At 40.8% G+C, this 27,061-nt stretch overlaps 2 protein-coding genes across 10 annotated transcripts in view; both read left to right on the forward strand.

Annotated features, from left to right (window-relative positions):
- The window catches only part of TMEM245 (transmembrane protein 245), a 101,076-nt gene extending 92,436 nt beyond the window's left edge, over nt 1-8,640 (forward strand). For 4 of the 6 annotated variants that reach the window (XM_027615242.2, XM_027615247.2, XM_027615245.2 and 1 more), the window contains one exon: nt 3,723-8,640. In XM_027615242.2, the coding sequence (XP_027471043.1) occupies nt 3,723-3,768 (46 nt within the window). In that variant the 3' untranslated portion in view covers nt 3,769-8,640. The remainder of the gene's footprint in view (nt 1-3,722) is intronic. The other 2 variants (XM_027615243.2, XM_027615244.2) reach the window with 2 other exon arrangements.
- A 1,609-nt stretch (nt 8,641-10,249) lies between these two features.
- Nucleotides 10,250-27,061, forward strand: part of CTNNAL1 (catenin alpha like 1) — a 59,709-nt gene continuing 42,897 nt past the window's right edge. For 2 of the 4 annotated variants that reach the window (XM_027615724.2, XM_027615726.2), the window contains exons 1-2: nt 10,250-10,459; nt 25,033-25,222. In XM_027615724.2, coding sequence (XP_027471525.1) covers nt 10,337-10,459; nt 25,033-25,222 — 313 coding nt within the window. In that variant the 5' untranslated portion in view covers nt 10,250-10,336. Of the gene's footprint in view, nt 10,460-14,188; nt 14,240-25,032; nt 25,223-27,061 lie in introns of those variants that run through there. The other 2 variants (XM_027615723.2, XM_027615725.1) reach the window with 2 other exon arrangements.

Here is a 27,061-nt window from a genome sequence, read left to right on the forward strand (position 1 = left end):
ACTACATTAAATTAGTCAGGTAAAGCTTTTTATTTTTAAATGTCCAAAGTTTATTCTGTATCTTTAGGAGGCAAGGAGTCAACAGCTCTTGAGCTGTCAAATCAGAAAAAGTTTGCACATTTACATAAACGAATTTTTAAGAATCTTACCGAAAGCTTTTGGGGAGGAAAATTCATAATTCAAGGAGCTGGGATTGTAAATGAGAAATCACACTGCACATTCCCCATTGCCATTAAAGGAACTGTAAAATGTTAATGGCAGTCTCTGTTCCTCCAACCACATGTGGTCTGTTCTGCTTTTCTTGCTCTTAAATGAGAAATTCTACCACTGTAGTTCTTAGGATATAATAATCCATATAGTTTGGAAAAGAATACTGTATTTACTTATTTATTTTTAAAGAACACTGTATTTAGATGACTGAGGTAGGACATTTACCATTTCTAGACCTACTGTCAATGCAGTATTATCCCTTTGTTTCCTCCTATTCTAGAGAGGTCAGGATTTATGAACCCTGCTGATTTGTGAGCCCAGTGCTTCTCCATGAGGACAGAAATAAATTATTTCTGTATCACTAGTTTAGGGAGTTTGTTTTCCAGGAGATAGACATTTATTTAAGATCATTGTTACTTCTGGGGTGCCAGGGCTGCTCAGTTGGTTGAGCAGCTGACTCTTGATTTCAACCCAGCTCGGGTCATGATCTCGGGGTCCTGGGATTGAGCCCCGTGTGGGGCTCTGAGCTCAGGGGGGAGTCTGCTTCATCATTCTCTCCCTCTCCCTTGCACCACACCCTGTACACACAGTCACTCTCTCTAAAATAAATAAGTGAAAATCTTAAAAAAAAAAAGATAAGTGTTACTTCTGTAGACTTCACACGCATGCACGCACACACGCACTCACACATACACCCTGCCATTGCCACTCTAAACATCTAGAGAAGACAGAATGTTGAGTTGGAAAATTGTTAGTAACTGTTTTCTTAGCTTCAGTTTGTTTTCCTTTTTTCTGGGTCCTTTTCTAGGCTTTCTTGGCCTGGGGGCAGAATTGAATAGTAGGTATGAATTTCAAGGTGACAGCTAAGCTTACTTGTCAACAGAAAGCAGTCACCAGGCCAACCACAGTCTTAATCTCATTTCATGCATCTTTGCCCTGAGGCAGAAATTTTCAATCATAATTTAGAGGAACTGAATAGAGATTCAAACTTGCAGATATCTTAGAAATGTGAAAAGATGTCAAAGAATGAATTTAGAAACCTATTGTGTATTGGGAAATGCTTTTTAATATTGGTAAATTTTTGGTTATTGGTTTTAAAGGTTTTCCAGGGCTCCCCACAGCTGGTAGCTAACTTTGCCTGTACACAAATGTAAGAACACAGATTTAGGTGAGAGTGTGAAAAATAGATACATAAATAGACAGACAGCTAGGGCAGTGGTTCTGGGTGGGAGTTGTGAGTTTTGCTCCCCTCAGGAGATACTTGGCAATGTCTAGGGACATTCTGATTGTCGCAACTCCAGCAGTTAGAGGCAGGGATACTGCTAAATATCTTATCATGCACAAAAATGTCGATGGTGCTGCTGTTGAGAAACCCTGATTTGATATACAGGTGGATAGTAACACATACAAAACCTGGGAGTATAGAAGTCTTTGTTTTGGGGGATTTCTTTCAGAATGTAAAATTACTTAAGGAAACAAAATTCATTCCAATTCTTTCTCCTATCGGCATATATTCAATATGGTGGGTTTGGCCATGTCACACGCATGCCCTTTCAAAGCCATAGCCGGGAAGCTTATACATTCTTCAGAGCTATTCCTTTGGATGTAGAGCTGTGCTGGTGGAGGCATGCGTCAGAGGTCCAGAGGCCAGGGCCCCGTGCCAGGGAGGCAGCCTTGAGATAAGGCAGTGTTCTTGAATGTAATCTCTTTTCTGTAACTTTCTGCCTGTGCCCTCTTGATTCTGAAGTACTTCTGACATTATGCTAAAGGGTTAGTCTTTCCTTTGCCTCTGTTCCACCCAGCTGGCCCCCCTCATAGTGTGACGCAAAAATTGAGAAGACAAAGGAATAAGGCAGAAAGGGGTGAGACAGGTGGTGTGAGTGCACAATTGCACCTGATGTACAGATTATTTGTTTATGATGTTTTAGATGATTTGTACTTAATGACAACTTTTTGTCACCTTTTGTATCTACAGCTGAGTTGTTTGCTGAATTTTTGGAGTACTTTCCTTCTATTCCACTTTAGGTCTGTTTGTAATAAAAAAGCTGAGTCATCTGTGTATAGTAGCCAACACGTGGTTATAGGTATGAAAATAAAATGGGCTTTATTTGACTGACAAAAAAAATTAAGAAGACACCATATAGTATAGTGATGGGGCTACAAGTTATAACTTGAAGATTTTAGAATTGTTTTGAAAAATGCAAACATTTCAAGCTTAACTTTTTCTGAGTTCCTAGTTGGTGATATTGCTGTAAAGGAGCAATGTAACTTCTGTCTGAAAGGGTAATATATGTGTGCTTTGTCTCTTTATCATTTAAGATAGATTTGACTGTATATAAATAGAAAAAAAGCCCCCAAAACTAAAGAGTTCACCATCAAGAGAACGCAAAATAACAGTGACTTAAATAAGCTAGAGGTTTATTTCTTGGGCAAAAGAAGCCAGAAGTAGGCAGTCTAGGGCTCATATGAGTGTTCCACAAACATTCATGCCCAGTCTCCCTACATCCTGTCCTGCCACCTTGGTATGAGGTCTTTTCAGCTAAGGTGGGATCTTGAGCTCATCAATAAACTCTGACCTGGCCACCACAGATACAGACCAGACTGGGTCACATCCTCCTAGCTCAGGCATGTAAATGATGTAGCGAAGGCGAGCTAGCTATTACAGTGCTAAGGTAGGCACCTCGGATGTGCAGCAGACAACTCCATCCAGACCAGGTACTACTTAGTCACATGGTCATACGTGGTTTCAAGGGAGTCTGGAGAGATTATCTTGGATGGGAGACAATGGACCCAGCCCAAAAAAAAAAAAAAAAAAAATTCTTGTTACAAAGACTGAGCGCCAACTAGCTGACTTTGAAACAATACTTGGGGGTGCCTGAGTGGCTCAGTTAGTTGAGCGACTGCCTTTGGCTCAGGTCATGATCCTGGAGTCCCGGGATCGAGTCCCGCATCGGGCTCCCTGTTCAGCAGGGAGTCTGCTTCTCCCTCTGACCCTACCCCCTCTCATGTTCTCTCTCTCTCTCTATCGCATTCTCTCTCTCAAATAAATAAATAAATAAATCTTTTAAAAAAAAAAGAAACAAACAATACTTGGTGAAAGTATTAGCGATACATAGTGACCATATAACCTTGTCAAGGCTCTCAGGTTATAAAAGTAAAATGTTGTTTTGTTTTTTTTTTAAAGATTTTATTTATTTATTTGAGAGAGAGAGAGAATGAGAGATAGAAAGCATGAGAGGGAAGAGGGTCAGAGGGAGAAGCAGACTCCCTGCTGAGCAGGAAGCCCGATGTGGGACTCGATCCCGGGACTCCAGGATCATGACCTGAGCCGAAGGCAGTCGCTTAACCAACTGAGCCACCCAGGCACCCAGTAAAATGTTGTTCTATGGCAATTAATTATTGGTTGGACACTGTTTTGCTTTTCTTTTTTTAAAGTATTTCTTTGGCTTTATCCATACCCCCTCCTCTCTTTCCAAAAGCAGAACTAATCATTCTCTCTTTTCTCCTTACAGGACTTTCCATGATATTTCTGATGATCTGAAATCTTCAGTAGACTGACATGGTTTGCAACAGAGTGATTTCTGTAGGAGGTTCAGTCTTGATAGTGAGTTCAGCCCAGCTGTGGCCTTCTGTCCTTTCATCTGTGCCTAGCAAACAGAGCCCAGGAAAGAAGCAGAACCCTCCTGGCCTTCCATACAGAATGCCTGGACAAGAGAGAACTTGCTGTGGGTTGCTTTGCCTTTTAGAGCACAGCTGTAGAGCTCAGAACTGTGTGTGGTTTGCTCACTTACCTGTTGCTAAGATGGCTTGAAAAATTTCAGTTTATACACTGGTACCATGGCTTGAAATTTCCCACTTTTGGTTATCTATATTATTATAATATGTATTTATAGTTATTTTAAGAGTCCTGAACTACCTGCTGTTAAAAGTATTTGCCGTGTAATTTTCTCCTGGTTTAAGAGATCTGTTCTTAAACTTTTTTATGACCGTCACTTTTTAATGAAGAGGGTTTTTCACTTTTGAATATGTAGTTGTTTGAGCAGGAAAAGGAAGTCTTCTACCCTTCTACCTACTCCCCTCTGTAAGTGTAAGGCGGGGTGGCTTATTTCAAGGTCACCTAGGTGTGTGTTGCAACCACAGGAGACACTGAAAAACAAGCTCTTCCTCCCCTTTCTCCTCCCTCCCATCTGCCATTACACTATTGCCAAATTCTTAAAACTCAGTTGACCACTTTGAAGCAGAATACTTGCTAAGCTGCTGTTAATGGTACCAATATGACAGAATTCATGTTGTGGTTCAGTTTTTCTTTCCAAATGCTTTAAGTGAAAAATCTCAGGAGTAACAGTTCTCTGAGTTGTTAAATGAATCCCTGTTTCCTTATTTGGAATTCTGCCAATTAGTTACTTATTAGCAGTAGAATGTTACAGTTAGGTAGTATTTTTCCATCACTTAGCAGAGTGCGTTGCACATAAGACTCTAGATGAAGGCGTGTTGAATTAGGACTTTTTACGTCTTCCAGACATTGCAATAACCAGCATAGTGCTTTGCATTTTACAAAGTCATTTTGTGCATATTTTTTCACTACCACTTCCCGGCAGCTTTCATACAGCTTTATGGTATTTTATAACACTTTCATACAGATGGGAAAACTAAGGTTCAGAAAAGTTTAGTAAGATTTTTACCTCAAATCTTTCTGACTTCACAGTCTGCCAGCTCTGCTCTGCTGTAGCCTTTCTTCCAGTTCCTTATGCAGTTTTCCCAGTGCTTGTCCCGCAGTTAATGACAGGCTGGGACTAGAACCCAGCTCTTAGCTTGGTGTCCTTCCCACGGTAGAAAACAATCATCGGGCTCTTTCTCCATCCCCGGGGGAATATGGAGGAGAAAGCGTTCCTGAATATCAAAGACTCCCCTTTGGAAAACATTTAAAAGTAGAAATCCTTCTTTGTCTAAACCATTGTCTCACTGAGAAGCATAGTCAGTGATAATTAGCTTAAATTCATTCTGATATTAAGAAATTAACTCCCTTTAGGAAAGAGGCTACTGTGAGGGTTTTGACTGTTTATACAGTGGACTGCATGCAGATCTCTTGTTTTTCCTGTCCTTCTACAATTATAATCTGATATTACACCAACTGTTCCATTTGGCTGCTAACCGACTCCCTTTTTTTCTTTAGTCAGTTGTTCAGTCATTCGTTCAGTAACACATTCATTGAGAGTTGTCCCTCTCTGGTTTCCATGCCAACCGCTGTACGGGGTGCTGTAGGGGATAGCTCCAGGGAAGGCCTTCTCTCACCGTAAATCTTAGCCAGATCATGTGCTTGCTAAAATTATGAATTTTGCTGTAAAAGGGTTAAAAAAGAAATCAGGTTTGTTTTTGTTAATTGTATACTCTTAAGTTTATAGCTATAATTGGCACATATTTATAAGAGGCAAGTATTATACAGTTTAGTGTGCATAAACAAATTATGTTCCTCCAAAGTGTTTTTAGCTGAATAAAGTGATACTGCAAAAAACTAAACTCCAGCTAATGTATGGCTGTTGCCGGTCATAATTATTAGTAGAAATACCAGATTCTTTAGAAAAGAACTTGGAGCCCTAAGAGAATAGTTTGGAACTCCCAAAATGGGCAGTGATGTAATATCACCTAAAAAATCAGTCCTACACATGGTCCTCATGAGAAGACCGGAACTGTGCTGGTGCTTCAGCAACCGCAGAAGGACTCCAAAGGCCAACCAGCTGGGGGAGGAGCCCTTGACCAGAGAAACCTATCCTCTCAGACAGTGAAGAGGCTTTACAGGATTTTCACAGGGCACAGAGCTCATGTGGTATGAAAAGCAAGGAGTCTCAAGCTCAGGTCTCAAAATGGCTTGCCCCCAGATTCTCAGGATTTGTCCCAGAAAGAGTACGTTTTCTAGGAACAGACAGTGCATGGATGAAGTAGCTTCAGTAAAAACGGATGCAGAAAGCGTATCACAAGTCTTACAGTTTTATAACTTTATAAAGATTAGTTTTAAGTTCACATTCACTATTTTAGTTGTAGACCGAATGGGGGAATGAGAAAAGATAAAAGTCTCCATACAGATGTGCTCCTCTCTCTTCCAAGAATAAGGTATAGCGTTTTTAGCATGAACACCATGTCCTATAAATCCTTCTTCAGTTCTAAAATTCCTATCACATTCTGTGTTTCTGGAAGTGATCTGTCACACTGCCTGAGATACAAGTCTTATTTATGTTTAAACTTGTGAGGATTCCTACCACTCTCTTCCATTAGAGGTAAGTTAGTTGGTAGAATTTTCCTGTGACTTGTGAGACTGGTATAGATTGACTCTTGACAAAGAGGATTACCCAAGAAGTGTTCTGAAGGCCTGCTGTGTTTAAACAAACTCAGAGCCTTTGGAAACAGCAGCTGTTTATTCCAGTTAAAGGGCTGCTAAAAGGCTTGCAGATGAGGCCCTCTGGCTAACCTTGGTCTTAAATACCCATTGTGACACTACTCATACCCCTAGTTCCCACACTGGTTGTATCTAGTGCTTCAGGATGTGTCACTACTGGGCAAGAAATACTCAGAAATTCAGGCCATGAAGGGTTAGATTAGAGCAAAAGAATTTTAGGTGAGCTATTCAGGGCTCTCAACCTCAGAGTTTGTAGGAAAAACCCCTTCAGAACTTCCCATACTCTAGTCCTGACTGGCAGTTTCCTGTAGGGGTCTTCTAAGACCCTTACAAGAGTATTATACTAGGCATTTCATATTGGAGATAGTCTCTGACAATATATTTCCAAGTGTTAATTCCAGCTGAGAGCAACTTTTTTTTTAATTAGTTTTTGTCCTTACACATTTGCCATCAAATATATTCATTTCATTAATTTATTAAGGACCTGCAAAAAATGTGCTACCTGAAACCACTGAGCAGTTATTTTTTTTTTTGATAGTTTAAAAATAATCAAGAGAATTGTAAATCAAGATGATCTGTCTACTAGCCATAGAAATTCTGTGCTAGAATGGGCCTTACATAATTAGGCGATCCTGTCGTTTTCTAGGGGAGAAAATAAATCCATAGGTTAAAGTGGCTTTTCTACCACACAGAGTCAGTTAGTAACAGAATTCTGAGTAGAATACAGGTTTTTTTTTTTTCCTTAGCCCACTGTTCTGTGTCTCTTCCCTTTCCCTTAGAGTTGAGCAGCTTTCCTTATAGCAGTAGTTCCAAGAGATGTTATTAGATGTTATAAGAGACAAAAGTGGGCATGGGGGGAGGGGACTCCATGGTCAGTTAAAATTGAGGAATGCTGAGTTTGTTTTCTTTCTGTAGGACTTCTAAGAGTTTTTAGCGTGCTGTTATATATTGTGAACTTATGAGGGGACAGATTGTGTTTACTACACTTATTTGACCTTAAACTGCACTCCCCCCCGCCCCCATCCTTTTTAGCAGAGCTTCTCCAAGGACTGCTGGTCCTTTGGGAAACATGGCTCTCGAGTAGGTTTACAGCTCTTTTAGGAGACATCCTTAATGGAAATTCTGAATGGTAAATCTATTACCATAGTACCACATAAACTATAATAAATCCCAAAGTTGAGTGAGATACCAGAAAGAGAACCTATTTGCCATTCAGAGCTATACGTCAAGTATAGAGATTTTTTTTCCACCTATGGTGTGTAAAATCAGTATTTGTGTTTAGTTTTGCAAGTTTTTCAAGGATCTAGTAATGTGCAAATACAGTGATGATATATTGATATTACATTTTTATATGCCTTTGTATGTCACTTTATAGTTTTCAGACTGCTTTCTTAACAACCCTATGAGATAGGCAGGCGTTAAGTATTATTGAATGAGGCACTGGAGGCTCAGAAAGGTTTTTTTGTGATTTTTCCCTTAAGTTATACCACAAAATGATGGAGCCAGAATTCAGTGGCAGAACTTCTGACTCCAAGTCCAGAGTTCTTTACTCCATACCTGGTTTCTTATTTTTCTTCTGGCTTTATAGCTTACAATGAAAGGTGTGGAAATGAATCTTAAAGTAACATCATTTTGGCTTATTACCAAATCCTATTTCCTTTTTATTGCAGTGACCCAGAAGGTGTAACTCTCATTATAGCTGTCCCCAAGAAATACCTTCTTCTGTCTTTTGCAGTGCCACTTGTTTGGGTGACTGGAGTATATTTCAAATACCATTTGATTCGGAAACCAAGCTTGGATATATAGTTGTAACTGCTTATGTAAGTTTTGGAAAAGATATCCTCTGCATTCTCAGGCAAAGTAGAGATGGTTTGAAAGCAAAGAAGTTTATTCAAATACAACAGTACATATTCTTTATTCTCACACAGATGCTACTTCTTAGCTTTAACTTGCTTTGACAAACTTCTAATGTAACCTCTTTGTAAATGTGAAATATTTATATTTTGAAATAAAATTACTAGTGTTGAATGAATCAGGTGGTAAACTTAGTCTCATTTCTGTGGAGAAATTTGATCTTCAGTGGGTTGAAACTTTCACGAATACATCCGTCTGTCTCCTAGGCCTTATATATTTTCCTTTGGCATCAATGCCTACACTGAATTTTTATGTAATATGGGCAGCTTACATAAGAGAAGAAGATATATCTGGAGAGGGAATGTGGGCACCTGAAAGAGGTGAAAGGGTCCAAGGCTGAGGCTAGAGCCCTCAGTGCACAGGGAAAGGTGGCCTTGTGGTAGACAAAGAATTGGTAAGGTGAGTGGCTGGGGAGTAAGAATCTGGGGAAGAGAAAGTTGGTTAAAGGAACCGCACATTTTGAACGAAGAAAAGAAGCCTACCTTATGGCTATCTTCAATAGCAAAGCTATATGTGCAGCCCTGGCAGACAGAGCTGAACCCCTAAGTGGGAGTACCGTGAAGCACATTTCAACAGTGCTTGGGAAAGAGCCTCTGACACCTGGAGTTGGTGGTGTTCAGCTCATCAATCTGACATGGAGGGAGAAATAATCCTGGCAAAAGTGAAAGGGTGGACTCGCCAGCCTCAGATTCTTTTCTACTCTGCTGGTTGCTTACTAGCAGATACGTTCACAAATATTTCTCCATGCTTCTCAGTCTATTGCTTAAGCCAAGGACCCCCTCACAGGGGTTTCTGAGAACCTTTTGGCTTTGCTCCTGGAACTCCTGGGGAAAGGGGTGGTCAGCTCTCCCTCCCATCTGATCAGTTTCGGGCTCCCTGATTCCTTTTAATGAGTTTAGTCAGAAATACACATTAACGATCTTTTCAGTCAATAAACAGCCTTTAGGAAACTGCTCTGTGCTAGACCCTAGGGGAAAAGTAATTCTCAAAAGTAGTTTTAGGCACGCCTGGGTGGCTCAGTGGGTTAGGAAGCTGACTCTTGATCTCAACTTGGGTCTTGATCTTAGGGTCATGAGTTCATGCCCCCTTGGGCTCCACGCTGGGTGTGGAGCCTACTTAAGAAAATAGTTTTAAAATGTAATAGTGTTGAACAGTAGGTGAAGCATTTCCATATGCTCTAATTTCCTTTTGAAGAGTAATTTTGAACACTAGCCTGAAAGATACCCAAATCATTGCCTCCTTGCCAAGTACTCTGGTACTCCCTTAAGGCTGAATTATCAAATGTTTCATTCTCAATCCAGCCCAAATTGTGAGAATGAGAGGGTCAGAAGAGGAGCCAAGGGAAAGTGGGACCATCCGGAAAGCTCCAGAAAGACGCTTTACTGGCAAAATTACTGTCTCAGGGTAAAAGACCCTTCCTACAGACTTGACTGTGATTCTGCTCCACGAGTTAGCTCAGCTTCTAGAAATCCTCATGGGAATTCGGAGTTAAGACGAGTCACCTACTGGGAGGACGAAAAGCTTTGCTAGAGATAGTTGTCCTCTTTCTGGTGAGAGGCCACGTAGCCGTGGGAGGCCCGCAGGTGTCTGGTTTGATCCGTCCTGGCGGGGGCGAGTCAGAGCAGGACAGACCCAGCGGGGCTGCAGGGCAGACCCTAGACCCGAGCGCGTGGGGGCGTGGCTGCCCGGGGGCGTGGCTCGGCTGGGGGCGGGGCCTCGGGCGGCGCGGTAGCATTGCCGCCGCCGCGGGCGTGCTGGCGGGCTGGCGGGCGGCGGGCCCGCAGTGGCGCGGCTTCCCGGCTGCGCGACGGGCCGAGGGCCATGGCCGCCTCTTCGGGCCCGGCCGGCTTTGGCGGCGCCGGCCCGTCGGGCTTCGCCTTCGACTCGGGACTGGAGATCAAAACTCGTTCGGTGGAGCAGACCCTGCTCCCGCTGGTTTCTCAGGTAAAGTGGCGCCCGGCGCGGCCCCTCGTCTCCCTCCGGCCGCGGCCCGCGATGGCGGCGGCCGCTCGCACGGCCCGGGGCCGGGTCGGGCCCGGCGGGAGGCAGCCCCTGCCCCACATTCCGCAGCAGGACTGCGGCGTCGGGTCGGGCCGCCTGTCTGAGGCTGGGGGACCGGCCTCGGCTGCGGCTGCGGCGCTTGATCTGGACCATCCGAAATCCTGCGGCGAGGCCGAGTGGGCTGCGCGGCGGGGGAGGCAGGGGGCGGGGAGCCCAGTGCGGACCCGAGAGCCCGGCAGGCAGGTGCGCCACCCGGCCTGCCCCGCGCGACCCGCCTCGGGCTGTGGCTCCGGCGGCCCCCGGCCCAGCGAGGGGCCCCGCGCGGGCTCCCCCGAGGCAGAGAGGACCCTGCGGGGGCCCACACGTTTGCATCCCCAGTCCACACCCCGACTGCTGGGCACTCCGGCCGGGGCATTCCTGCCGGCCTCCGAGTCCAGCGTGCTTTCCCCGAGGCCTTTGTCCCTGTCCCCTGCGCGTGTCGGCTCGCTGGGCTCCCATTCCCCCCCCTCCCCCCCAGGCCACCCTGCCTGCCCCTGCCCCTTAACCTGCCGCTCACTTCAGGCGGCTTTGTCTGGCTTCGGAAGAGTGCCGCGAAGCACTGTCTGATAGTTAATCCGGATACACATCTTTTTGCCAAATCCCGTCTGGGATGTATGCTTTATTGTATTTGTTGGTCGTAAAAGAAGTCTGGAATCAGCTAATTGACGCGCTGAGTTTTAGAGAAGTTTTTGTTACTGTGAGCCGAGTTATACGCAGCCTGAGGGCTAGAATTCCTCACCTCGATCTGTTGTAATGTGCCAAGCACTGTGGGGAGTGAAGAATTCTGTGCCTTCAGGAGCGCGTTGGCGATGTGTGACTCACAACTAGATTGTAATGTCTTGGTGACTCACGCTAGTATTGCCAAGACTTCAGAGGTAGAAGGAATCTTAAAGTTTATCTGACTCTAAATTAAAAAATTCTTTCTTACAGCATCCTTACACCTGGTCACCAGTCTCCTGCTTAAACATGTTCAGTGATGGGGAGCCTGTAGCTCTTCCATAGAATTTTAAATGCTGTCTCTTCTCCATCCCAGCCCTGCAAATATTTGAAAATAGCAGTCACACATGTCCCTAGATTCCTGTTATGCTGATTAAATAAACAGTTTTGTTTTTTTTTTTAACCTGTGGTCTCTTTAGCTTGGCTAACAGAACAGTGAATGAATACACCTGACACACCTCCCCCCACTTCCCTTCCATGTCTGAGGGAGGCACTGACCAGAGAGGAGTGCTAGGATCAGTTAATAATGTCTGCCACCGGGCACCTGGGTGGCTCAGTTGGTTAAGCAACTGCTTTCGGCTCAGGTCATGATCCTGGAGTCCTGGGATCGAGTCCCGCATCGGGCTCCCTGCTCAGCAGGGAGTCTGCTTCTCCCTCTGACCCTCTTCCCTCTTGTGCTCTCTATCTCTCATTCTCTCTCTCTCAAATAAATAAATAAAATCTTTAAAAAAAAAAATAATGTCTGCCACCACTACCACCAATACGACCACAACCCAAAATGAGAAATACTGGAGTAGTTTTAAGAGTGATAAGAGAGTGGTGGAGTTCAACCTGACAGTATTTTATCCATCTATTTAACAATATGTGTGTTGCTTACTATATGTTAGGTCATGGTTTAAGCACTTTATAAATATTAACTGCTTTAATTCTCATAACAATCTTATGAGGTAGATATGTTTATTCTCATTCTGTGGAAGAGGAAACTGAGGAATAGTGAGGTTAAGTAACTTATCCTGGGGCTTTGAACTGTAAATGCCAAATTGGCATTTGAACCCAGGCATTCTGGTTCCAGATTCTGTGCTTAGTTACACCATATGCTGTTTCTCTCTAGAGATTAGAAGCAGTGATGAGGTCAGCTAGTGGTAGGTACAGAGAAGGGAGTCCAAAGTGGAAAAACAAGGTGGAAAGTAGTTGTAATCTGGAGAAATGGTAACTTTTCACAGTATCACTGCTAAAAATGTATCAGTCCTACAGCTCTGCATTGTTTAATTCTGGGATAAAAGAGGCTGGAGTGGAGGAGGAAATGTGTGAATCTGTGAAGTCCTGTGAATTGCTGCTTAGAGTTAACTAGAGGTCAGTGCTAAAGGGGGGGAAATGCCAGTTTTTTTTTTCTTCCTTATTAAAGATTCATTCAGGGTCATAGCTGAGGTTCTGCATCCCACATGTTATGTATCCACAGCTATATCTTTAGCACAGTACCATAACTGACATTCCTAATATTGACTGTACTCAACAAGTAACAGTTGACTTTGCTTAAAATCAAGAAATGAATAAAATGTGGCCAGAACCCTGTTAACAAAGCAGGAAAGTGTGGAGTACAATTTAAAGTGATTTTTAAGTTTCAGTGACTATTAGCTGATTAAAACTTCACCTTTCTAGAAAATTCATGTCCAGAAGTCTCATTTTTTAAGGACGCTGCATTATTATCCAACTCATGTTTCACCATTTTATCCACAAGAATATTTTAAGTGATCATGTATTGTGTACTTACTAGCTGCTTCTTGAGGAACTTGTAGTCAAGTTGGGAGACAGGACATAGAAAAATTAACACATGCCAAGTGTCAAAGGAATAACATCAATAGTAAATGCTCTACGAGCTCAGAGAAGGCATGGATGAGTCAGGAACAATGCCATAAAGGAGACAGGGTCTTGAGGTGAGCAACTAAGACTAGCATCATAAAATTTATTGAGTTTTTAGCAGAAATCATCTAACCTCTTCTGACTCTACAAGTAAAAAGTTCTGGGTTACTGGCCTTATTCTAAGAATGCATGGTTGAGTTAGTATTAGGCAAATGTGTATTGTTTTCTGCATTCACGTATTAGAAAAGATATATGTTCTTCTCAGTAGGTGCAGAAGAAGCATTCAATTAAGTCCAAATTATAACCATGATAAAAACACTTAGCAAACTAATAATAAAAGAAAACTCCTTAACCTGATAAAGCGTATCTGCAGAAAACCTACAGTTAACATCATAGCAACAAGTCAGATTTAAAACAAACGTTTCCTGGTGCGCCTGGGTGGCTCAGTCTGTTAGGCGTCTGACTCTTGATTTTTGGCTCAAGTCATGGTCTTGGGGTCTTGGGATCAAGCCCCAAGTCGGGCTCCATGTGCATCAGGGAGTCTGCTTGAACTTCACTCTCTCCCTCTCACTCTGCCCCTCTACCCCGTGCTCTTTTGTGCTCTTGCTCTCAAATAAATAAATCTTAACAAAACAAAACAAAATATTTCCTTTAAAACCAGAAACAAGAGGAGGGATATGTGCTTTTGCAGCTTTTACTCAACACTGAACTGGAAATCCTAACCAGTGCAATGAGACAAGAAGTGAAAGGTGTAAAGAGAGAAGGAAAAACTCAAAACTTTCGAGAGTCTACAGATAAATCATAAAAACTAGGTTTAGTAAGCTCACTGAATGTAGGATACTAAAGTCAACTGCATTTTTCTACATTAAAAAAACAAAAACAAAAAGTAATTCTAAAAAAAATATCAGTTAGAATAAAAATTACAGCAGAAAATGAGGTTCTTAAGAGTATATGCATATAGCAAAAGAGATGCCAAACTTTGTGAAAAGAATTTTTTAAAATCTTTATGTTTTTTAAAGATTTTCTTTTTAGGTAATCTCTAACCCTACGTGGGGCTCAAACTCACAACCCCGAGTCAAGAGTCATATGCTCCACACACTGAGCCAGGTAGGCACCCCAAGAATTTTAAAAATTTATTGAAAGCCAAAGTAGATCTAGATAAATGGAGTGAAGTACTGTGTTCATGACTAGATTGACTCAATGTTATAGACACATAAATTTAATACAATTCCAGCGAAAACTTCAACAGGATTTTTGAGTAGAATTTGATAAAAAGTAATTATAATTTCGTATAATTATATGAAAGAGCAAAGGGCCAAGGATAGCCAGAAGAGAACCAAAGTGGGAAGATTTCAAGGCATTATAAAGCTATCATAATTAAGGCAATAGTCCAGTGAAAGGGAACAGAGACCTAGAAACAGGTCCACACATACGTGGAAACTTGATAAATCACAGAATTGGCACTGCTGTTTAGTGGGGAAAGGAAAAACTTAAAAAATGGGGCTATAGGGCTAAAACAATTGTTATCTAATAGTAACATATGAAATTGGATCCTTGTCTCACACGATATACCAAAATCAATTCCAGATAGATTAAGGACATTGATATGAAAGTGAAAACGTGTGACACTTTTAGGGAAAAAAAAAAACAAAAAACTGGGCAATATCTTCACTACCTCATGGTGGGAAGTGATTTTTTAATATACCAGAAGTAAAAATTCTGAACAAAGATTGATAAATTTGATTCCATTAGAATGAAGAATATCCTTTTACCAAAATTGAAAGGATAAGCCATAAAGTGGGAGAATATGATTGCAACACAAATCACCAATAAATGATTGGTAGTACCCAGAATAAATAAAGGACTGCAATGAATTGAAAATAAAAAGATTACCTATTAAAGATTGGTAAAAATAGTCATCTCATGTAATAGGAAACAGATGGCTAAAAGAAATGTAAAAGATATTCAATTTTATGAGAAATTAGTGGAGTACAAATTAAAACCGCAATGAGAACAAGTATCGGTGAGAAATGTGGAGCCAATGGGAATGTCAAGAGTAAACCACTTTGGAAAACAGTTTGATGTAATCTAAAGTTGAAGGTGGGTATTACCTATGGACCAGCAATTCTACTCCAAAATCCATATCCTCTAGAGAAAGTCCTGCATGTGTATTAGAGACATGGATTGAAATGTTGATTTTTTTTTTTTTTTACTTCTAATGGCCCCAAACTGGAAACTACCTAAATCTACCTAAATGTCTTTTAACAGTAGGATGTTTAAATAAATTGTGTTATGTTCATACAGTGAGATACTGTGCAGCAGCGAAATAATTGAACTACAGTTGTAATTATCAGTATGGATGAATCTTAAAAACATAATGTTGAGTGAAAAAAAAAGGCTCAAAAGCAGGCAAAATGAAACCATGTATCATTTAGGGACATAACATCTGTGCAGTCATAATAAGGAATAATAATAAGGAAGTGATGAGCACAAAATCAGTACAGTGGTTTCTTCTGGGGAGAGGGAGGTGGGTGATGTGGAAAAGGTAGGGGCTCACAAGGCGTGTGAGTTGTCAGAGGTACTGGTAATGTTCTCTTAAGGTTGTTGCTGGGTGCATATGTCTTCCATTTCTTTATACTGTGCATATATATGTTATATATACTCATTTGTTTTATATTTTTTTAAATTCAGACAGTTGTTTAAAATGCCCTGGATTAGATCCCAAACACATCTTCTGCACCTTCCTTAATAATCATTTTGTTTTTGGGGCACCTGGGTAGCTCAGTCGGTTAAGCATCTGTCCTCTGCTCAGGTCATGATACCAGGGTCCTGGGATTGAACCCCCACATCGGGCTCCCTGCTCAGTGAGGAGTCTCCTTCTCCCTCTGCCACTCCCCTGTTTGTGCTGTCTCTCTGAAATAAAAAAAAAAAAAAATATATATATATATATATATATATATATATATATATATAAAAGCCCATCTTTAAAAAATAATAATCATTTTATTCTTCCTGTCAAAACGCCTACTCCCAGTCTTAAAATGTTTCTATCCAAGGAAGGGAAGAGGGATGTCTGCCACGTACCCCACCCTAGTGTGGAATGTTATTCTACCACCCACTAGTCGTTTCCTGTCTGTGATAGATTTACTTCATTCACTGTTGTACAGACCCCTCACATTTCTAAGGTAGCTCACCTTGTCTGTTTCTCTCTGTATTGTCCTGTAGGCTTTTCAGGATCCTTGTCTCATTAATTGAAGATGAATAGAGAGTGTATGGGGCCCTCTTTGCTGATTTGTGTATATGAATATATGTGTTTTTTTACTTGCGAACATAAAACACATAAAATAAGTGCAAGTGCCCTTTTTTTCTGATTCTTTTAAAACACGTCCCATAATTTGGTGTGTTTTCTTCCATACTGGTTTCTATAGCTGATTAGCTTTTTTTTTTTTTTTTTTAAATAGCTCCATGCCCAATGTGGGGCTTGAACTCACGACCCTGACAGGATCAAGAGCCACATGCTTTACCGACTGAGCCAGCCAGTCACCTCTAATTTTTATATCTAATTATTTTGAGAACTCACTAATGAGTTTAAGCCCAGAGACAAATTTCTCTGTACTAGGCTGGCTCCCTTAATTTTTTATTAAGCCATTGTTCATTTATCTGGGCTACTACCATTTTTTTTTCTTCCTGCTTTTCACTTGCTTTCTTGCTTCTCCACAAAATAAGTAAGTAAACTAAGAAAATCCATTTCAATGAAGAGATTACTGTGAGCTATTCTAGAAAATAAAAATAACATCACAAACATGAGGAAAGAAGATTCTGGAAATGTAAACTGTAATATCTAACAATTATGTAATGTTTACTATATACCAGACCCATTCTAAATACTTTATTTAATTTACTAATGTATTCCCCACAATGACCCTGTGAAATGGGTACTATTATTATTCGTGCTTTTACAAATGAGAACATGGAGTTACAGAAAGGTTAGATGACTTGCCACACTGTCACATGACAGAGCCAGAATTCAAACCCAGGCAAAATAAGCCAGAGTTCATTCTCTTAACAGCTAAGATAAACTTTTTTGGAGATTGTTACTTCTTGATACCCTTTGTTAGAAGGTATCAGATAAGCCCTACTTTTTACTAGAAGGTATCAAATGAGGTATCAAATAAGCCCTAGATCTTATTCTTTTATTCCACAGCAGAATTCTTCAATGTATCAGATGCTCTTTCTTCCCCATGGGATGCCTTTCTGCCCTCCTTTCTCCAGTTCATTCAGGCATACTCTAGACTCAGGTCAGGGCGTCTTCAGGTTGTGTCTCCCAATTTAGTATGCCCCCTATTTTTGTGGAATAATAGCTAAGTTTTATTTGGCACATAAAATTTACAAGGCACTCTCATCAACTGTCTTTTCCCTGATCTTTAGCATAATCCTGGGAGGAAAGAAGCGTGTAGTACTAACAGGTAGGCAACTTACTCCCTTTGTGACCTTGGGCAAATTCTTTACCTCTTCCAAGTTCAGGTCTTTATCTGTAGATGAGGGTAATGATAGTATCTGCCTCATAGAGATGTAAGCATTAAGTGAATTAATTTGCATAAAATACATGGGTTAGTGCCTGAGTGTTAAATGCTATTTAGTCTTATTTTTCACATGAAGTTTGATCTCAATTTTATAAAACTGTGTATTTTGGTATGTATAAAACACGATTGAGGAAAATTATGGCAAAATCCTCATGGGGTTGTGTGATGATGAATAATTTTTATTTCTTTAGTCTTTCCTATATCTCCTTTTTTTTTAAAAGATTTTATTTGTTTATTTGACAGAGAGAGTGAGAGAACACAAGCAAGGGGAGCAGCAGAGGGAGAGGGAAAAGCAGGCTCCCCACTGAGCAGGGAGCCCAAGGTTTTGCTCAATCCCAGGCCCCTGAGCCGAAGGCAGATGATTAACTGACTGAGCCACCCAGGCACCCCATTTCCCATTTTTTAAAAATAATCGACATATATAACTTTTTGAGCCTCCCTTTTAAAAAAAAGTTTGAGAATAAGGATATAAATCGACCTTTTAATAAGGAATTTTATAAATTGATTTGACTTCTGTATATGTCAGTTTCAAATGTATACCTGTATTTGGATTAAACATTTTCTAGGCTGCTTCGAGTAAAAGGAAGACAGCCACACCTAATTATGCACTAGGGAGGATGCCTGTAATGAAAGTGTTTCAGAACTGAACAATAGTTGGCATTTTAGTCTAATTGCTGATCTTTTCTATATAATTGAAAATTTATAGCTTTTGGTAATAAACACAATTTAAACTCCTTTTCACTCTAGAGTTTCGTCCAAGTTAATTGTTTGTAATAGTCAATGGTGATTAAGTTTTCTGTTCTCCAGGTGGTACAAAGAGTTCCTTAGGGTCTATCTGGTATGGGGAAGGATCAAAGACTCCTAAGGACGACACACACACACACACACACACACACATACACACAGAATAAGTGGATTCAGTAAAGTTGCCAGATAAAAAATCAACATACAACAATCAGTTGTGTTTCTATACACTGACAACAAAATATTTGAAAAAGAAATAAAACAATCTCACCATAGCAGCAAAAAGAATACTTAAAAAATATATTTAATCAAGGAGGTGAAAGATCTGTACACTGGAAACTGTAAGACTTTGATAAAAGAAATTGAAAAAGACACAAGTAAGTGGAAAGATAGTCCATGTTCATGGATCTGAAGGATTAATATTAAAATGTCCATAATACCTAAAGCCATCTAGAGATTCAGTGCAATCCCCTATCATAATTCCAAAGGTATTTTTTTCCCTACAGAGATAGAAAAACAATCCTAAAATTTGTACAGAAGCACAAAAGACTCCAGCTAGCTAAAATAGTCTTGGGAAAGGAGAACAAAGCTAGAGGCAATACACTTCCTGACTTCAAATCATACTACAAAGCTGTAGTAATTAAATAGTATGGCACCAACATAAAAACAGACATGTAGTCCAATGAAACAGAATCAAGAGGCCAGAAATAAATCTATACATATATGGTAAACTAATATTTGACAAGGGAGCCAAGAATAACCAATGGGGAAATGATAGTTTCTTCAATAAGTGGTGTTGGAAAAACTGAATCATCGCATGCAAAAGAATGAAATTGGACCCCTATCCAGTAAATGGACCAATGTCTTAAATGTAAGACTTGAAACTGTAGAACTCCTAGAAGAAAAGAGGGAAAAATCTCCTTGACATTGGTCTTGGCAGTGATTTTTGGACATGACACCAAGAATACAAGTAACAAAAGCAAAAATAAGCAAGTGGGACTACATCGGACTAAAAAGCATCTGCAAGGAAAAGAAGCAATCAATAAAGTGAAAAGACAGCCTACAGAGTGGAATAAAATATTTGCAAACCATCTATCTGATAAGAGGTTAGCATTTAAAATATATATACGCTCATACCACTCCATAGCAAGAAAAAAATCTGACTTAAAAATGGGCAGAGGAGGGGCACCTGGCTGGCTCAGTCGTTAAGCCGCCTGCCTTCGGCTCAGGTCATGATCCCCAGGTCCTGGGAGGGAGCCCCACATCGGGCTCCCTGCTTAGTGGGGAGCCTGCTTCTCCCTCTCCCACTCCCCCTGCTTGTGTTCCCTCTCTCGCTGTCTCTCTCTCTCTGTCAAATAAAAAAAATCTTAAAAAAAAAAGGGGGGCAGAGGAACTGAACATTTGTTTGTTTATTGCAGAACTGCTTTTAATAACAAAAACTGGAAACAACCAAAATGCCTATTAGTAGGGGAGTGAATCAATAAATTGTGACTGATTCGTATAAAATAAATACATCAGATCTACATATATCAATGTAGATCTCAAATTTATAAAATTTAACAACAACAAAAGCAAATCCAGAAAGATATAGTATAATACTATTTATCTGATACATATTGGAGTCACTTCAAACCCTGCCTCGGGAGAGTGTGAAGGGAATGAAAGGTAGTTCAGTTTTATCTGTACATTTTAAAAACTAAAGCAAAACTAATAAAATCTCAACATTTTTAAAAAAGATTTATTAGAGTGGGAGCGGGGTGGGGGAGGGGCAGAGGGAGAGGGAGAGAGAGTCTTAAGCAGACTCTGTGCTGCCTAACACAGGGCTTGATCTCATGACCCTGAGATCACGACCTGAGCCCAAACCAGGAGTCAGATGCTCCACCGACTGTGCCACCCAGGCACCCCTGAACAGACATTTTTTGAAAGAAGACACACAAATGGCCAATAGGTTTATGAGAATATGCTCAGCATCACTAATCATCAAGGAAACTAGGTCAAAACCACAATGAGATATCACCTCACACCTCTTAGAATTGGATGTTATCAAAAAGACAAGGGCGCCTGGGTGGTTCAGTTGGTGGGGCGACTGCCTTCAACTCGGGTCATGGTCCTGGAGTCCCGGGATCGAGTCCCGCATCGGGTTCCCCGCTCAGCGGGGAGTCTGCTTCTCCCTCTGACCCTCTTCCCTCTCGTGCTCTCTATCTCTCATTCTCTCTCTCACAAATAAATAAATAAAATCTTAAAAAAAAAAAAAGACAAGAAAACAAGTGTTGGTGAGGATGTGGAGAAAAGGGAAGCCTTGTGCACTGTTAGAGGGAATGTAAATTGGTTCAGACACTATGGAAAACAGCATGAAGGTTCCATAAAAAATTAAAAATAGGGCTATCATATGACTCAACAATCCCACTTTTGGGTATATATCCTAAGGAAATGAAATCAGGATCTTGAAGAGATATTTTCACTCCCATGTTAATTGCAGTATTATTCACAATAGCTGAGATTTGGAAACAACCTCAGTGTCCTTCTATTGATAAATAGAAGGAGAAGATGTGGTATAAATATACAATGGAACATTATTCAGTCATGAGAAAGAAGGAAATCTTGCCATTTGCTACAACATAGATGGACCTTGAAAGGCATTATGCTAAATCAGACAGAGAAGGTAAATACCAAATGATCTCACTTACATGTGGAATTTACAAAGGTCAAACCTACAGAAACAGTCCAGTGGTGGTTGTGAGGGGCTACGTGGTGGGGAAAATAGGGAGATGCTGGTCAAAGGGTGCAAATTTCCAGTTATAAGCTGAATAAGTTCTAGGGATCTGATGTACAGCATGGTGACTATAGTTAACAACTTGGTATTATATACTTAAAAGTTGTCAAAAGAGTAGATCTTAAATGTTCTTACCACCACCACCAAAAAAAAAAAAAATTATGTGAGGTCATAAAGGTGTTAAGTAACTATTGTAGTTTGTGGAATCATATGCAATGTATATGTGCATCAAATCATCACGTTGTACACCTTAAACTTACACAATGTTTTATGTAAGTTATATATCAGTAAAAATAAAGTATGTTCTCAGAGTGAAATTGTCTGACTGTGAATCTTGGCTTTACCTTTTAATAGCTGTGAGACCTTAAATAAGCATCTTTTAATGTCAGTTGCCTTCTCTGTAAAAAGGGGATAAAGTAGTACCTACATGCTAAGATTATTATGAAGATTAAATTAGATTATTTGTGCAAAAACACCTTTTTTGTGCCTGCCACATAGAGATGTTAGTGTTACGCCAATGCACTCTGTTTCTTCTACCACACGTTTAGGGGTCATCTTTGACAACACCAGTCTAATCCATCAAACAATCCAGTTTATCCATTTTCCTCCATCTTGACTATTGCTGCCTTATTTCAAGCCGGCATTTTTTAAAAAAGATTTTATTGATTTACTGATTTGAGAGAGAGAGAGAACGTGAGAGTATGAGCAGGAGGGAGAGAATCTCAAGCCAACTGCACACTGAGCATGGAGTCCAACGCAGGGCCCGATCTCACAACCCTGAGATCATGAACTGAGCCAAAACCAAGAGTCGGATGCTTAACCAACTGAGCCATCCATGTACTCCACGCTGACATCATCTTTTACCTGGACTATGGCAATGGTTTCCTAACTGGTCTCCCTCCTTCTACTTTTGCCACTTTATCAATCCACTCTTCCCCCCAGAAGGGAGTATTCTTAAAAAAAAAAACAAAACAAAACAAACATTTGAGATTGTATTAGTTATTTACTGCTGCAAAATAAGTTACCTCATGCTTAATGGTTTAAAAACAGCAAACAGTATCTTAGATTCTGTGTTTCGGGAATTTGTGAGTGGCTTATCTGCCTGGTTTTAGACTACTCACATGTCTGTAAGCAGTAGACCTCAGACTCTTGCTCGCTGTTGGTCAGAGGCCTCCCTCAGTTCTTTGTCATGTCAGACTGCATCCGGCTGGTCAGGTGACTTCATGACATGGTAATTGGCTTCCCCTAGAGTGAATAATCTCAGAGAGAGAAAGATTGAAACCAGAGTGTCTTTATGACCTGCCCATAAATGTAGCATACCATCACTTCTGCTTTATTAGAAGTGATTCACTAAGTTCAGCCCACACTCAAGGACAGGGGAACGAGGCTCCACCTCTTGAAGGAGGAATAGCAAAGAATTTGTGGACATATTTTAAAATCACCACACTCCACCCTCTGGCCACAGATCGTTTACTTTCTTCCCATTTGCAAACAACCTCCACCCCAGTCCTCCTAAAAGTCTCATCCCTCTATGGCATCAGCTGGAAATTCAAGATTTTGGCATCTAATTCTGATTCAGATGAGGCTTTTTGAATGTGTAGTTCCTTAGATGTAGCTTCTCGAGTGTAGTTCCATTTGATCTGAAAACTTGTGAACTCTAGCGACAAATTATCTGTTCCCAAACACAAAACTTACAGTGGTAGGACAGGCAGAGAATAATCATGGACATTTTTGTTAAAACAACATCCCCTCAAAACAAAACAAACAGGAGAATAGGCATAGCATAACTGCCATATACTTGTGTTTGAAAATGGGAAACGGTAAGAATAGGAATCACTGGCTCATAGTATTCTGAAACCTACCCAGACACATGTTAGCAGTACCTTGACAAAGACCTGAGCTGTGGGAATGATTCTTCATGGCTCTTAGCACTGCCCTCGGAGCCCTCCTCACTCATGAGAGGTAGCCCATGTTTGTAGCTGCATAGTTTCTCAGCCCGCTCCCTGCCTGTGGAAGCTTGGGGATTCAGAAGCCTCTCTTCATTTTGTACTGATCTATCTCCTTCAGTCCAAGCTGGTGGCATTCCTCCCGACATAATTAGCTTTAAAATTTTGTGGGTCTCCTGTGAATCTTATTGGGCTCACTCAATTAGGCAAACCATACCCACACGTCTCTTTATGATAAGCCCTGCTCTAACTTGGGCTTTTGCTGGGGCTCCTGAGGACAATACCTCTAAAACTTCTCAGGAGACCTGTTGTTTAAGTGAATGGATCTCTGGAACACCACCTTGAACACCATCTCTGAACACCACCTGAGATCTTTACAAGATTTTATAGTCACACTCTTAGCTTCATCTTTAGACCTTGCTTTCCTGACAGTGCCCTAGATTTTGTTTTTGCTTGGAAGCCATTCTTAATCTTAGCATCATTTGCCTTCTGGAGAAGCAAGGAATTTTCAAACGCAGTAGGGCCTGGCTTCTTTTTATTTAACAGTGTCTCCTTTAGCTTCTGTCTCACTTCTTATATTTTACATTTTAAACAAGAAACCAAGTGGCATCTTCAAAATCTGTCTTGAGATCTTAGCTAGATCACCCAGTTCATTAGGCATATTCTGTAATTTACACATTCCTGGGGTGATTTTCTGCCATTACATAATAAAGATCCTCTTTTCTCCAGTTTCCAATAAGATTTTTCTCATTTCCCTTTAAGCCTTCATCCATAGCTTCTCAGTGGTCACCATACTTCTATAAAGTTCATTCAGCACTCTCTGGCTTTTTCTAACTCCTCAAAGTCCATTCATGAGCTTCCAAGGCCTGATGTCGAAGCCACTCCCACATTTTGGGTTTTGTTACAGCATTGCTCCAGTTCCAGATACTAAAACATGTATTTGTTATCCATTAATACATAACAAATTACCCCAAATTTAGTGCCTTAATACAATAAATATTTATCATCTCATAGTTTCTGTGGGTCAAGAATTCTGGGATGGTTTACCTGGTAGTTTTGGATTAAGGTCTTTTGTGAGACGGAAATCAAGATGTTGGCTGGACCCACGGTAATCTGAAGGCTTGACTGAGGCTGGAGAATTTGTTCCCATGTTCACCCTTGCTGTAGGCAGGAGGCTTCAGTTCTTCATTACCTTTTGGCCAGAGGCCTCAGTTTCTTCCCCTGTGGGTCTCTCCATAGAGTTGCATGAGTATCCTCTAAGATATGGTAGCTGGTTTTCTCCCACAGTGATTGATCTGAGATTGAAGAGTGGGGGAGATGGAAGTTACAATGTGTTTTATTACCTACTCTCAGAAGTATGCCATTGCTTCCACGTTATTCATTAGAAGTGAGTCACTAAGGGGCGCCTGGGTGGCTCAGTTGGTTAAGCGACTGCCTTCGGCTCAGGTCATGATCCTGGAGTCCCGGGATCTACTCCCACATCGGGCTCCCTGCTCAGCAGGGAGTCTGCTTCTCCCTCTGACCCTGTTCCCTCTCGTGTTCTCTATCTCTCATTCTCTCTCTCTCAAATAAATAAATAAAATCTTTAAAAAAAAATAAAAGATATTGAGATAGGGGCACCTGGGTGGCTCAGATGGTTAAGCATCTGCCTTCAGCTCAGGTCATGATCCCAGGGTTCTGGGATTGAGCCCCGCATGGGGCTCCCTGCTCGGCGGGGAGCCTGCTTCTCCCTCTCCCTCTACTGCTCCCCCTGCTTATGCTCTCTCGCACTTTGTCAAATAAATAAATAAAATCTTAAAAAAAAAAGATACCGAGATAAATTTTAATCAAGTTGCTTTCATCTTTTATTTTTAGATCACCACGCTTATTAATCATAAAGATAATACCAAAAAGTCTGATAAAACTCTGCAAGCAATTCAGCGTGTAGGACAAGCCGTCAACTTGGCAGTTGGACGATTTGTTAAAGTAGGGGAAGCTATAGCTAATGAAAACTGGGATTTGAAAGAAGAAATAAATATTGCCTGTATTGAAGCTAAACAAGCAGGTATGTGATATTGATATTAAAGCCTATTTATTTTTTTGCAGTTTTATTGCTTTGGATATGATGACAAGTTACTGTCTTATTTTGAGTAAAGATGTGTACTGTGCCTTAGCCCTGTGATTACAGATTCCTAGGACATTAAAGGCCTGGATTAGCTTCCAAGAATATTGACCTTCTCTTGGCTCAAATCCTAAATCTGACACATTGAATTCTTTCTTTGGGTAGGGTAGTGTCTTCTATTCTTGCCATTAACCATTGAAAGGCCAGAGACATAGGAGAATGTGAGGCATAGACTCTGCCCTTGAGGAGCATATTAGTCTAATTGCCACCATGTAGAAAATGGAAATAAAATTAGCATGTTCAGGGTTGTAAGTTTGAGCCCCACGTTAGGTATAGAAATTACTTAAAAATAAAATCTTAAAAAAATTAGCATGTTCCTATACTCATAGCAGTCAAATCATAGTGATTTCAAATTTTGTGATGTCCCACAATTCTCTATAGCTGGTGGCACAAAAGCCTGAGAGAACCTGGGGTGTCTTGATGGATACAAATAGTTCACCTTTGTTGAAGTATAATTTATCCATTTATTCTTTCAATAAAGATTTACTGAATGCTGGCTATAGGCCAGGCTTTCTTCTAGGCCATAGGGATATAGCTGTGTACATATCCGTCAAATGTCTGCCCTCACGGAGCTTGCATTCTGGTGGGGGAGACCATAAACAAATGAATAGATATATAATAGTTATTCATGAAAAAATAAAGCAGGGTAAGGGTTAAGAGATCAATGGAGGTATATTTTAGAGAGGTCAGGTTTTCCCAATTTTGATGCTATTGACATTTTGGGCTGAATAATTACTTGTTGATAATTTGTTGAGGGTGGGGCTGTCCTGTGCATTATAAAGTGTTCACCAGAATCCCTAGCTTCTACCTATTAGACGCCATTTGATTCCCCTCTTCCCACACTGACACAAAAATGTTTCCAGACATTGCCAAATGTCCTTCACAGGGTCAAAATGGCCCCCCGTTGAGAACAATTGAGGTAGGGGGTCAGGAAGCCCCTCTAAGGAAGTAGCATTGCGGCAGAGTCTGCTCCAATGAGGGCCCCAGCTACATGAGTGAATATCTGGTAGAATGGTACTTCTGGCAAGAAGGAGAGTGAGAAACAGGTATGGGCTTCTAGAAGGGCAAAGACAGGAGCTTTGGACTGTGTTCTAAGTATGATAGGGGGCCTGGTGGAAGGTTTTTTTGCAGGGTGGTGACATAATCTTATATTTAAAAAGGTTGCTGGTGGTTTCTATGTGGAGAGTAGATATTAGGAGGCATGAGGGTGAAATCAGAGAACAATTAGAAGGTTGTTGCAGGGGTTCAGTTGATGAATGATGGCGACTTAGATCAGGTCAGCGCATTTGAGGTGGTGAAAATCAGTTGCATTTGGTTGTATTATCAAGGTAGAGCTGATAACGATTTGCTGATATTTTGGATGTGGGATGTGACGGAAAGAGGAGTCATGGATAACTCCAAGGTTTGGAGTATGAACAGCTAGGGAAATGGTGGTGCCATTTACTGAGATGGGCAACCCTGAGGGAAGAGCAGGTGTGTTTGGAGGATCATCCTAAGTGAGATAAAGCCAAGTAAATACAGAGGGACCAACCAGATCATACATGGGCCTGTATGTTATATGAGTGACTTCAGCTATTACTCTATAGATGACAGGTTGCGGAATTTTCAGCCAGATAAGAGACATAGTTTTGTGTTAGAAATCTTTCTGGTAGGATGGAAGAAATGAACAAATGAGGGTTGATTAGAGAGAGTTGAGGATAAAGGCAGGGAGATTAATATGGA

This window comes from Zalophus californianus, chromosome 13, assembly GCF_009762305.2.
Source record: "Zalophus californianus isolate mZalCal1 chromosome 13, mZalCal1.pri.v2, whole genome shotgun sequence".
NCBI classification, from domain to species: Eukaryota; Metazoa; Chordata; class Mammalia; order Carnivora; family Otariidae; genus Zalophus; species Zalophus californianus.